At 41.7% G+C, this 13,723-nt stretch overlaps 1 protein-coding gene across 1 annotated transcript; it reads right to left on the bottom strand.

Moving 5' to 3' along the window:
• Window positions 1-9,260: 9,260 nt before the first annotated feature.
• Window positions 9,261-13,512, bottom strand: LOC139753871 (uncharacterized). The gene is made up of 2 exons (XM_071670828.1): window positions 9,675-13,512; window positions 9,261-9,636 (listed from the first exon to the last, which is right to left on the bottom strand). Exon 1 carries the CDS (start codon window positions 12,857-12,859, stop codon window positions 10,736-10,738), a length of 2,124 nt encoding a protein of 707 aa, XP_071526929.1. The 5' UTR covers window positions 12,860-13,512; the 3' UTR covers window positions 9,261-9,636; window positions 9,675-10,735.
• Window positions 13,513-13,723: the final 211 nt, after the last annotated feature.

The raw sequence follows: 13,723 nt of genomic DNA, 5'->3' as shown, positions 1-13,723 counted from the left end.
CAGCTTCTGCAGTTTCTCACATGAATCAGCCACCAGCGCTGTATCATCAGCGAACAACAACTGACTCACTTCCCAAGCTCTCTCATCCCCAACAGACTTCATACTTGCCCCTCTTTCCAAAACTCTTGCATTTACCTCCCTAACAACCCAATCCATAAACATATTAAACAACCATGGAGACATCACACACCCCTGCCGCAAACCTACATTCACTGAGAACCAATCACTTTCCTCTCTTCCTACCCGTACACATGCCTTACATCCTCGATAAAAACTTTTCACTGCTTCTAACATATATATATATATATATGTATATATATCTATATCTATATACATATATATATATATATATATATATATATATATATATATATATATATATATATATATATATATATATATATATATATATATATATATATTCTTTTCTTTTTCTTTTAAACTATTTGCCATTTCCCGCGTTGGCGAGGTAGCGTTAAGAACAGAGGACTGGGCCTTTTTTGGAATATCCTCACCTGGCCCCCTCTGTTCCTTCTTTTGGAAAAAAAAAAGAAAAAAGAAAAAAACGAGAGGGGAGGATTTCCAGCCCCCCGCTCCCTCCCCTTTTTGTCGCCTTCTACGACACGCAGGGAATACATGGGAAGTATTCTTAATCCCCTATCCCCAGGGATAATATATATATATATATATATATATATATATATATATATATATATATATATATATATATATATATATATATATATATATATATATGTATGTATATATATATATATATATATATATATATATATATATATATATATATATATATATATATATATATATATATATATATATATATATATATATATATATATATATATATATATATATATATATATATATATATATATATATATGATTTGGAAAACAGAGAAGAGGTAGTAAAATCCTTGCGGAAGATGAAAGCCGGCAAGGCAGCGGGTTCGGTTGGTATTTTAGTGGAATTTATTAGAAAAGGGGCTGCCTGTATTGATGTCTGGTTGGTAAGGTTATTTAATGTATGTATGACTTCTGGTGAGGTGCTTGAGGATTGGCGGAATGCTTGCCTGGTGCCATTGTATAAAGGGGACGAAGGTGAGTGCTCAAATTACAGAGGTATAAGTTTATTGAGTATTCCTGTCAAATTATATGAAAGGGTATTGACTGAGAGGGTGAAGGCATGTACAGAGCATCAGATTGGGGAAGAGCAGAGTGGTTTCAGAGGTGGTTGAGGATGTGCGGATCAGGTGTTTGCATTAAAGAATGAATGTGAGAAATAATTAGAAAAGCAAATGGATTTGTATATAGCATTTATGGATCTGTAGAAGGCATATGACAAAGTTGATTGATATGCTCTGTGGAAGGTAATAAGAATATATGGTGTGTGAGGCAAGTTGTTAGAAGCAGTGAAAAGTTTTTATCGAGGATGTAATTCATGTGTACGTGTAGGAAGAGATGAGAGTGATTGGTTCCCAGTGAATGTAGGTTTGCGGCAGGGGTTTGTGATGTCAGCATTTTTGTTTAATTTGTTTTTGGATGGGTTTGTTAGGGAAGTAAATGCAAGAGTTTTGGTAAGAGAGGCAAGTATGCAGTCTGTTGTGGATGAGAGAGCTTGGGATGTGAGTCAGTTGTTCGCTGATGATACAGCGCTGGTGGCTGATTCATGTGAGAAACTGCAGAAGCTGGTGACTGAGTTTGGTAAAGTGTGTTAAAGAAGAATTTTAAGAGTAACTGAGAATAAGAGCAAGGTTATTAGGTACAGTAGGGTTGATGGTCAAGTAAATTATGAGGTAAGTTTGAATGGAGAAAAACTGAAGGACGTTAAGTGTCTTAGATATCTGGAAGTGGATTTGGCAGCGGATGGAACCATGGAAGCGGAAATGAATCATAGTGTGGGGGAGGTGGAGAAAATTATAGGAGCGTTCAAGAATATGCGGAAGTTGAGAATATTGTGTCGGAAAGCAAAAATGGGTATTTTTGAAGGAATGGTGTTTCCAACAATGTTATATGGTTGCGGGGCGTGGGCTATGGATAAAGTTGCGCGCAGGAGGGTTGATGTGCTGGAAATGAGATGTTTGAGGACAATATGTGGTGTGAGGTGGTTTGATCGAATAAGTGATAATAGGGTAAGAGAGATGTGTTGTAATAAAAAGAGTGTGGTTGACAGAGCAGAAGAGGATGTTTTGAAATGGTTTGGTCAAATGGAGAGAATGAGTGAGGAAAGATTGACCAAGAGTATATATGTGTCAGAGTTGGAGGGAAAGAGGAGAAATGGGAGACCAAATTGGAGGTGGAAAGATGGAGTGAAAAAGATTTTGAGTGATCGGGGCCTGAACATGCAGGAGGGTGAAAGGCGTTCAAGGAATAGAATGTATTGGAACGATGTGGTATACCGGGCTCGACGTCCTGTCAATGGATTGAACTAGGGCATGTGAAGCGTCTGGAGGTAAACTATGGAAAGTTTTGTGGGGCCTGGATGTGGAAAGCGAACTGTGGTTTTCGGTGCATTATACATGACAGCCAGAGACTGAGTGTGAACGAAAGTGGCCTTTGTTGTCTTTTCCTAGCGCTACTTCGCTCATATGCAATAGGAGGGGGTTGTTATTTCATGTCTAGCGGGGTGACGGCGTGAATGAATAAGGGCAGACGGTATGAATTATGTACATGTGTATATATGTATATGTGTGTTTGTATACATATGTATACGTTGATATATATAGGTATGTATACATGCGTGTGTGGACGAGTATGTATATACATGTGTGTGATAGTGGGTTGGGCCATTCTCTCGTCTGTTTCATTGCGCTACCTCGCTAACGCGGGTGACAGCGACAAAGTTTGATAATAGAATGAATATATATATATATATATATATATATATATATATATATATATATATATATATATATATATATATATATATATATATATATATATATATTTTATTTTTTGTTTAGTCGCTGTCTCCCGTTTTAGCGAGGTAGCGCAAGGAAATAGATGAAACAATCGCCCAACCCACCCACATACACATTTATATACCCACAAGTCCAAAGACGCAGATATACATACATATACATCTCAACGTATACATATATATACACACACAGACATATACATATATACACATGTACATAATTCATACTTTCTGCCTTTACTCATTACCATCGCCACGTCGCCACACATGGAATAACAACCCCTTCCCCCATCGTGTGTGGGAGGTAGCGCTAGAAAAGACAACAAAGACCACATTCGGTCACACTCAGTCTCTAACTCTCATATAATAATGCACCGAAACCAGAGCTCCCTTTCCACATGCAGGCCCCACAGAGATTTCCTTGGTTTATCCCAGACTCTTCACACGCCCTGGTTCAATCCAATGACAACACGTTGACCCCGGTATACCACATCGTTCCAATTCACTCGATTCTTTGCACACCTTTCACCCACCTGCATGTTCAGGTCCCGATCACCCAAGATCTTTTTCACATCATCTTTCCACTTCCAATTTAGACTCCCACTTCTCGTTCCGTCCACATCTGACACAAATACCCACTTGGTCAATCTTTCCCCACTCATTCTCTCCATGTGGACAAACCATTTCAAAACATCCTATCCTGCTCTCTTAACCACATTCTTTTTATTACCGCACATCTCTCTTACCCTATTATTACCTACTCGATCAAACCATCTTACACCACATATTGTCCTCAAACATCTCATTTCCAGCACATCTACCCTCCTCCGCACAACTGTATCCATAGCCCACGCCTCGCAACCATACAACATTGTTGGAACCACTATTCCATCAAACATAGCCATTTTTGCTTTCCGAGATATGTTCTCGACTTCCACACATTCTTCAAGGCTCCCAGAATTTTCGCCCCCTCCCGCACGCTATGATTCTCTTACGCTTCCATAGATCCACCCGCTCCTAAATCCACTCCCAGATATCTAAAACACTTCACTTCCTCCAGTTTTCTCAATTCAAACTTATCTCACAATTGACTTGACCCTCAACCCTACTGTACCTAATAAACTTGCTCTTATTCACATTTACTTCTAGTTTTCTTCTTTCACACACTTTATCATTCTCTGTCACCAGCTTCTGCAGTTTCTCACATGAATCAGCCACCAGCACTGTATCATCAGCAAACAACAACTGACTCACTCCTCAAGTTCTATCATCCACAACAGAATGCATACTTGCCCCTCTTTCCAAAACTCTTGCATTAATTTCCCTAACAACCCCATCCATAAACAAATTAAACAACGATGGAGACATCACACACCCCTGCCGAAAACCTACATTCACTGAGAACCAATCCCTTTCCTCTCTTGCTACACGTACACATGCCTTACATCCTCGATAAAAACTTTTCACTGCTTCTAACAACTTGCCTCCCACACCATATATTCTTAATACTTTCCACAGAGCATCTCTATCAACTCTATGATATGCCTTCTCCAGATCTATAAATGCTACATACAAATCCATTTGCTTTTCAAAGTATTTCTTACCTACATTCTTCAAAGCAAACACCTGATCCACACATCCTCTATCACTTCTGAAACCACACTGCTCTTCCCTCCCATATAAATTACCAGGAATACCCAATAAACTTATACCTCTATAATTTGAGCTCTCACTCTTATCCCCTTTTCCTTTGCACAATGGCACTATGCAAGCATTCCGCCAATCCTCAGGCACCTCACCATGAATCACACATACATTAAATAACCTTACCAACCAATCAACAATACAGTCACCCCCTTTCTTAATAAATTCCACTCCAATACCATCTAACCCGCTGCCTTGCCAACTTTCATCTTCCGCAATGCTTTTACTACCTCTCCTCTGTTTACCAGATCGTTTTCCCTAACCCTCTCACTTTGCACACCACCTCGACCAGAACACTCTATCTCTGCCGCTCTATCATCAAACACATTCAACAAACCTTCAAAATACTTCCTCCTTGATCTCTTTCTCACATCACCATTACTTATTATCACCTCCCCATTAGCCCCCTTCACTGAAGTACCCTTTTGTTCCATTGTCTTACGTACTTTATATATATATATATATATATATAATATATATATATATATATATATATATATATATATATATATATATATATATATATATATATATATATATATATTTTTTTTTTTTTTTTTTTTTTTCATACAATTCGCCATTTCATGCGGTAGCGAGGTAGCTTTAGGAACAGAGGACTGAGCCTTTGAGGGAAATCCCCACTTGGCCCCCATCTCTGTTCCTTCCTTTGGAAAATCAAAAATGAGAGGGGAGGATTTCCAGCCCTCCGCTCCCTTCCCTTTTAGTCGCCTTTTACGACACGCAGGGAATACATGGGAAGTATTCTTTCTCCCCTAACCCCAGGGATATATATATATATATATATATATATATATATATATATATATATATATATATATATATATATATATATATATATATATATATATATTTTCTTTTTTTCTTTCAAACTATTCGCCATTTCCCGCATTAGCGAGGTAGCATTAAAAACAGACTGGGCCTTTGAGGGAATACCCTCACCTGGCCCAATTCTCTGTTCCTTCTTTTGGAAAATTAAAAAAAACCGAGAGGGGAGGATTTCCAGCCCCCCGCTCCCTCCCCTTTTAGTCGCCTTCTACGACACGCAGGGAATACGTGGGAAGTATTCTTAATCCCCTATCCCCAGGGATAATATGTATATATATATATATATATATATATATATATAAATATATACTTATCTTTTTTTTTTTTTTGCTCTGTCGCTGTCTTCCGCGTTTGAGAGGTAGCGCAGGGAAACAGACGAAAGAAATGGCCCAACCCACCCCCATACACATGTATATACATACGTCTACACACGCAAATATACATACCTACACAGCTTTCCATGGTTTACCCCAGACGCTTCACATGCCCTGATTCAATCCACTGACAGCATGTCAACCCCAGTATAATACATCGATCCAATTCACTCTATTCCTTGCCCTCCTTTCACCCTCCTTCATGCTCAGGCCCCGATCACACAAAATCTTTTTCACTCCATCTTTCCACCTCCAATTTGGTCTCCCACTTCTCCTCGTTCCCTCCACCTCCGACACATATATCCTCTTGGTCAATCTTTCCTCACTCATTCTCTCCATGTGCCCAAACCATTTCAAAACAACCTCATCTGCTCTCTCAACCACGCTCTTTTTATTTCCACACATCTCTCTTACCCTTACGTTACTTACTCGATCAAACCACCTCACACCACAGATTGTCCTCAAACATCTCATTTCTAGCACATCCATCCTCCTGCGCACAACTCTATCCATAGCCCACGCCACGCAACCATACAACATTGTTGGAACCATTATTCCTTCAAACATACCCATTTTTGCTTTCCGAGATAATGTTCTCGACTTCCACACGTTCTTCAAGGCTCCCAGGATTTTCGCCCCCTACCCTACCCTATGATCCACTTCCGCTTCCATGGTTCCATCCGCTGCCACATCCACTCCCAGATATCTAAAACACTTTACTTCCTCCAGTTTTTCTCCATTCAAACTTACCTCCCAATTGACTTGACCCTCAACCCTACTATACCTAATAACGTTGCTCTTATTCACATTTGCTCTTAACTTTCTTCTTTCACACACTTTACCAAACTCAGTCACCAGCTTCTGCAGTTTTTCACATAAATCAGCCACCAGCGCTGTATCATCAGCGAACAACAACTGACTCACTTCCCAAGCTCTCTCATCCACAACAGACTTCATACTTGCCCCTCTTTCCAAAACTCTTGCATTCACCTCCCTAACCACCCCATCCATAAACAAATTAAACAACCATGGAGACATCACACACCCCTGCCGCAAACCTACATTCACTGAGAACCAATCACTTTCCTCTCTTTCTACAGGTACACATCCCTTACATCCTCGATAAAAACTTTTCGCTGCTTCTAACAACTTGCCTCCCACACCATATATCATTAATACCTTCCACAGAGCATATCTATCAACTCTATCATATGCCTTCTCCAGATCCATAAATGCTACATACAAATCCATTTGCTTTTCTAAGTATTTCTCACATACATTCTTCAAAGCAAACACCTGATCCACTCATCCTCTACCACTTCTGAAACCACACTGCTCTTCCCCAGTCTGATGCTCTGTACATGCCTTCACCCTCTCAATCAATACCATCCCATATGATTTACCAGGAATACTCAACAAACTTATACCTCTGTAATTTGAGCACTCACTCTTATCCCCTTTGCCTTTGTACAATGGCACTATGCACGCATTTCGTCAATCCTCAGGCACCTCACCATGAGTCATACATACATTAAATAACCTTACCAACCAGTCAATAATACAGTCACCCCCTTTTTTAATAAATTCCACTGCCATACCATCGAAACCTGCTGCCTTGCCGGCTTTCATCTTCCGCAAAGCTTTTACTACCTCTTCTCTGTTTACCAAATCATTTTCCCTAACCTTCTCACTTTGCACACCACCTCGACCAAAACACCCTATATCTGCCACTCTATCATCAAACACATTCAGCAAACCTTCAAAATACTCATTCCATCTCCTTCTCACATCACCACTACTTGTTATCACCTCCCCATTTGCGCCCTTCACTGAAGTTCCCATCTGCTCCCTTGTCTTACGCACTTTATTTACCTCCTTCCAGAACATCTTTTTATTCTCCCTAAAATTTAATGATACTCTCTCACCCCAACTCTCATTTGCCCTCTTTTTCACCTCTTGCACCTTTCTCTTGACCTCCTGTCTCTTTCTTTTATACATCTCCCACTCAATTGCATTTTTTCCCTGCAAAAATCGTCCAAATGCTTCTCGCTTCTCTTTCACTAATAATCTTACTTCTTCATCCCACCACTCACTACCCTTTCTAATCAACCCACCTCCCACTCTTCTCATGCCACAAGCATCTTTTGCGCAATCCATCACTGATTCCCTAAATACATCCCATTCCTCCCCCACTGCCCATACTTCCATTGTTCTCACCTTTTTCCATTCTGCACTCAGTCTCTCCTGGTACTTCCTCACACAAGTCTCCTTCCCAAGCTCACTTACTCTCACCACCCTCTTCACCCCAACATTCACTCTTCTTTTCTGAAAATCCATACAAATCTTCACCTTAGCCTCAACAAGATAATGATCAGACATCCCTCCAGTTGCACCTCTCAGCACATTAACATCCAAAAGCCTGGCAATTAACACGTAATGCAATAACTCTCTCTGGCCATCTCTCCTACTTACATACGTATACTTATGTATATCTCGCTTTTTTTTAAACCAGGTATTCCCAATCACCAGTCCTTTTTCAGCACAAAATCTGCAAGCTCTTCACCATTTCCATTTACAACACTGAACACCCCACGTATACCAATTATTCCCTCAACTGCCACATTAATCACCTTTGCATTCAAATCACCTATCACTATAATTTATATATATATATATATATATATATATATATATATATATATATATATATATATATATATATATATATATATACATATATATATATATATATATATATATATATATATATATATATATATATATATATATATATATATATATATATATATATGTATATATATATATATATATATATATATATATATATATATATATATATATATATATATATATATATATATATATATATATATATATATATATATATATATATTATCCCTGGGGATAGGGGAGAAAGGATAACTTCCCACGTATTCCCTGCGTGTCGTAGAAGGCGACTAAAAGGGGAAGGAGCGGGTGGCTGGAAATCCTCCCCTCTCGTTTTTTTTTTTTTTTTTTAAATTTTCCAAAAGAAGGAACAGAGAAGGGGGCCAGGTGAGGATTTTCCCTCTAAGGCCCAGTCCTCTGTTCTTAACGCTACCTCGCAAATGCGGGAAATTGCGAATAGTATGAAAGAAAAAAAAAAAAAAAAAAAAAAAAAATATATATATATATATATATATATATATATATATATATATATATATATATATATATATTGTTACGAACTCAGCACTTATTATCGCAAGGTCGCCAGTAACATATGTATGTTACAAATACTCTACTGGTCCTCGTCTTTGCAAGGACGGTAGATTTGTAATATAGCACAACTCAGGATAACGCTATCTTAACGTTATAGGGTTAAAACAAACACCAAGGTTAGAATTACTTATAATGAAAAGAATTCAAATGTACAAGGTGAACACATAAATCAGGCACGAATCATTTACGTTAACACTGAACATGAGTTTAACATTGAACATATGTTAACAATTCCAGATAAGATTTCAAACCAGGAGATCTCTTTCCGTTGACACTTTGCTCGATAGCATTACATTTAGTTAGATTCTGACGTGACACAGTAACAATCGTTGCACTTAGCTAACCTGACGCAACACAGTAACATCATTGTTATACTTAGTTAAGCTTGACTTGACACAGTAACATATCATTACACTTAGTTAAGCTTGGCATGACACAGTAAACATCTTACAACCTAGTCATACTTGACGGGACACAGTAACATCTTACAACCTAGTTAAACTTGACGGGACACAGTAACATCTTACAACCTAGGGCAGCGGTGGCTACGGGGTTCGAGACAGGGAAAGCCTACATTACCTTTTGTTGGGCTCGAGACTGGTGAAGGAATCAAGGTCTCAGACGATTGTCTGAGCTTTTATCTGAATGACCAGCAAGGCAGGAACAGCTGGCCACGCCTCGACCCGCCACCTAGTTCTGCTATAGGTCACAATGACACAATTGCCCTTGATAGGTCAAGAGACTGGTTGTCACGCCCTCTTCTCGACGCGATTGGCTGAAGGAGGCCTAAGGTCCGGCCTACACATGTGGCGTGCATCCAGCCTCCTCTGTTCCTTTGTCCACGCCGGCAGCGAGCGCACGTGACGAAATACCGTAGCAGTTCCCATGGTTGGACCTGACGCCGTTGACCTGACGCCGTCGACCTGACGTTTGGGTGCTACAAGACTGGTCAAGACATAATTACTAAGGCAATCAACACGGTCAGGGAGGGTGAGATCCGGGCCGATAGAAGCCGCTCCCTACACCAAGACACGTCATACACAGAGATACACCAAGACACATATACGAACCATGTGGACACAAACACATTATTCGTAACACCCCCCTCCTTAAAGGAGAAAATTCCTAGAAGAGGAATTTTCTAGCGTTAAGAGCGGGATAAACAATCGGCTAACACATTATGTGCGCCAGCAATATGGTGAATATCTAACTACACTCTTGAAAAAAAAAAAGGCCCACCTGATTAATATCTGACTCCGATCCCATAACTTCTTAACATTTTGAAGGGTTGGTAGTCAGTACACTAAAATGATTGCCTGAAGGACACAAATATACAAAGTGTTATAACACAAATAACAGACAAAGGTTCCTTCTCCATGGTGGCTATCTGTTTGGGCTCAACCTTCTGTCTGTCCTCCTGCACGAGGACTTCAGCGTCAGCATCGCTGGCATTCACAGCTAATCTGGTTGGAGCCTGCAAAATATAACAGTTAAAAAAAGTAGTGTTCATAATCGATGAGAGAGACTGTCTCACACTGCTCATTCCAAACATCAATAACTCTGTCAGAGGGGATTGCGAGTGTTGCAAAATTTACAATGACATCCTACAGTACCCAACCATATCCGAGTAACACTTCAGTTCTCTCACGCCTCCGCCCGGGTCCCAGGTCTCCGAGACACTCGTAGCTAAGTCGTCGGCTTCCTTATACGCGGCTACCGCTGGACGTAAGATGATGCAGACTGGCACCGTCGGTTCCAAGGGGAGAGGTTCACGACTGAAACATGGCTTAGGCATGTTGATGTGGCATAAACTCTGACTTCTATGCCTATCGGGGGTAGAGACAAGGTAATTTGAGTCTCCCACACTCCAGATAATGGTGTAGGAACCCTGAAAACGGACAACCAAGGGTTGACCTGGCTGCTGTAGTAGAAGCAACACCTCGTCGTCCGCCTCAAACCTTCTTAAGCGAGATCGTTTGTCAGGCCATATTGTCCTCCGTTCCTGAGTCTCTCTTGAATGGATGCGAGACAAATCCTCAGTCTCACCCGCTGGTTCTTGTACGGACTCGTGACCGGCACAGGAGGTATCACACATCTTTTCCTCACTCATCTCATCCTCATGGAGAGTCTTCTCTCTTGAATGGGCGTGAGACAATTCCTCAGTCTCACTCACTGAGTCTCGTTCGGACTCGAAATCAGCATGGGAGGTATCACACAGCTTCTCCTCACCAATTTCATCCTCATGGAGAGTCTTCTCTCTTGAATGGGTGCGAGACAAATACTCAGTCTCATCCACTGATTCTTGTACAGACTCAGAACCAGCACAGAAGGTATCACACTTCTCACTAATTTTGTCCTCAGGGAGAATCTTCTCTCTTGAATGGGCGCGAGACAAATCCTCAGTCTCGCCCACTGAATCTCGTTCGGACTCGAAATCAGCACGGGAGGTATCACACAGCTTCTCCTCACTAATTCCATCTTCATGGAGAGTCTTCTCTCTTGAATGGGCGCGAGACAATTCCTCATTCTCATCTGCTGCTTCTTGTATGGACTCGTAACCAGCACAAGAAGTATCACACATCTTCTCACTAATTTTGTCCTCAAGGAAAATCTTCTCTCTTGAATGGGAGCGAGACAAATCCACAGTCTCACCCACCGAATCTCGTTCGGACTCGAAATTAGCACAGGAGGCATCACACAGCTTATCCTCACCAATTTCATCCTCATGGAGAGTCTTCTCTCTTGAATGGGCACGAGACAAACCCTCAGTCTCAACGGAGTCCACACCAGGGGAGAGGGTCTCACACAGCTCCCTCTCACTAGACTCACTCGTAGGGAGAGACTTCACTTCCTCCGACTTAACGGAGTCTACCCCAGGGGAGAGGGTATCACACAGCTTCTCGCTGGCCTCACTCTCATGCAGAGTCTTTAAGTCTGCCATCTCAACGGAATCTACACCAGGGGAGAGGGTATCACGCAGCTTCTCCTCGCTGGCCTCACTCGCATGCAGAGTCTTTAAATCCACTGTCTCAACGGAGGCTACACTAGCGGAGAGAGTATCACACAGCTTCTTCTCGCTGGCCGCACTCTCATGAAGAGTCTTCAAGTCCGCCGTCTCAACGGAGGCTACGCTACCGGAGAGGGTATCACACAGCTTCCTCTCGCTGTCCTCACTCGCATGAAGAGTCTTTAAGTCCACTGTCTCAACGGAGACTATACCAGGAGAGAGGGTATCACACAGCTTCCTCTCGCTGGCCTTACTCGGGGGGAGAGTCTTTAAATCCACTGTTTCAACGGAGGCAACTCCAGGGGAGAGGGTATCACACAGCTTCCTCTCGCTTGTCTTCACTTCCTCCGTCTTAACGGCTATGTCCTCAGGCACACGGCCTGCCGTGCCAGCTGTCATAGGCCTGGCACCATCGTGGTTGTAGACTATCTCTGGTACCTCTTCCTCAAGCAGCACTGCCTCCGTGGACTCCACCGGGCCCGTAGGCAACACCGGCACTGGGTTCATCTTCCCACCCGCTAGGTCACTGCCTAACACAACGTCCACGTCTAAGACAGGTAACTTATCTACAGTCCCTACAAGGGCATGGTCCGTGAAGAGATCTGTTCCTACTCTCACATCAACTAGTGGAGCTTCCTTGGGACCCGACAATCCATCTGGCAAGACGCGGTCTCCAAACTCTTCTCGCGGCACCAAGCCATCCAACATCGGGGACTGCAGCGCACCAGAGTCCCGTGATACGGTTTCTTTTCGTCGTACACCACATCTACTGACACAACCCTCAGACAGGAACGCATTGTAGTTCCCACAGAACGGATCCTTAACTACTTGATTAACACTCTCGCAACCCCTCACTTTCCTAAGAGCAGGGACAGCCTTACCTACTTTATTAAGTGGACCTAAAGCTGAGAAGAGACTTACCGACCTACTTTTGGTAAAGTCTCTGGATTCCTTCGCTCGAGCCCAGCAATCCCTCACCTGGTGCCCAGCCTTGCCACAATGAGAACAAAACTTTACTTCCTGTGAGTATTTCCCTTGACTTTTACGAGTTACCGGCAAGGTAGCAGATTCAGGTGGGATTACATTACCATTGGTCCTCCCTCTGTCGTCAAAGCCATTTGAACGTCTGCCCACGTCAAGTTTACTGAACTTTGGTACGAGATGTAAGTTACCCAACTGAGACGACACTGGTCCTGATGGTGAAGCGTTAAGTCTAAGTCTTTCACGTTCGAAAGCTAACCTAGCTTGTTCAGTCTTCTTCCTCTGCACTTGTAACTGTGCCACTTGTGCTTGTGCATCGATCTTAGCTATCTCTAGCTGCTTTCGCCAATAACTGAGATCAACATTAATATCACTAGGGATATGGGGAAGGATAGAGATTTGACCGACGTTAATGATTGGGCGGTATTGTCACCACTGATCAACGACATGACTAACGAATCAAGGAAAGAGATTCCGTTAAGGCAAGAAATATCCTGGCAAGGTCGCCAATGTATATGTTACGAACTCAGCACTTATTATCGCAAGGTCGCCAGTAACATATGTATGTTACAAATACTCTACTGGTCCTCG

The sequence above is a fragment of the Panulirus ornatus genome, chromosome 15 (assembly GCF_036320965.1).
Source record: "Panulirus ornatus isolate Po-2019 chromosome 15, ASM3632096v1, whole genome shotgun sequence".
NCBI classification, from domain to species: domain Eukaryota; kingdom Metazoa; phylum Arthropoda; class Malacostraca; order Decapoda; family Palinuridae; genus Panulirus; species Panulirus ornatus.
Note: the sequence above shows the minus strand (reverse complement) of the source record. Positions and strands in the feature narration are given on the sequence as shown.

Coding starts and splice junctions, on each gene's coding strand:
- LOC139753871 (XM_071670828.1), bottom strand. CDS start 12,859: ATGTTGGATGGCTTGGTGCCGCGAGAAGAGTTTGGAGACCGCGTCTTG.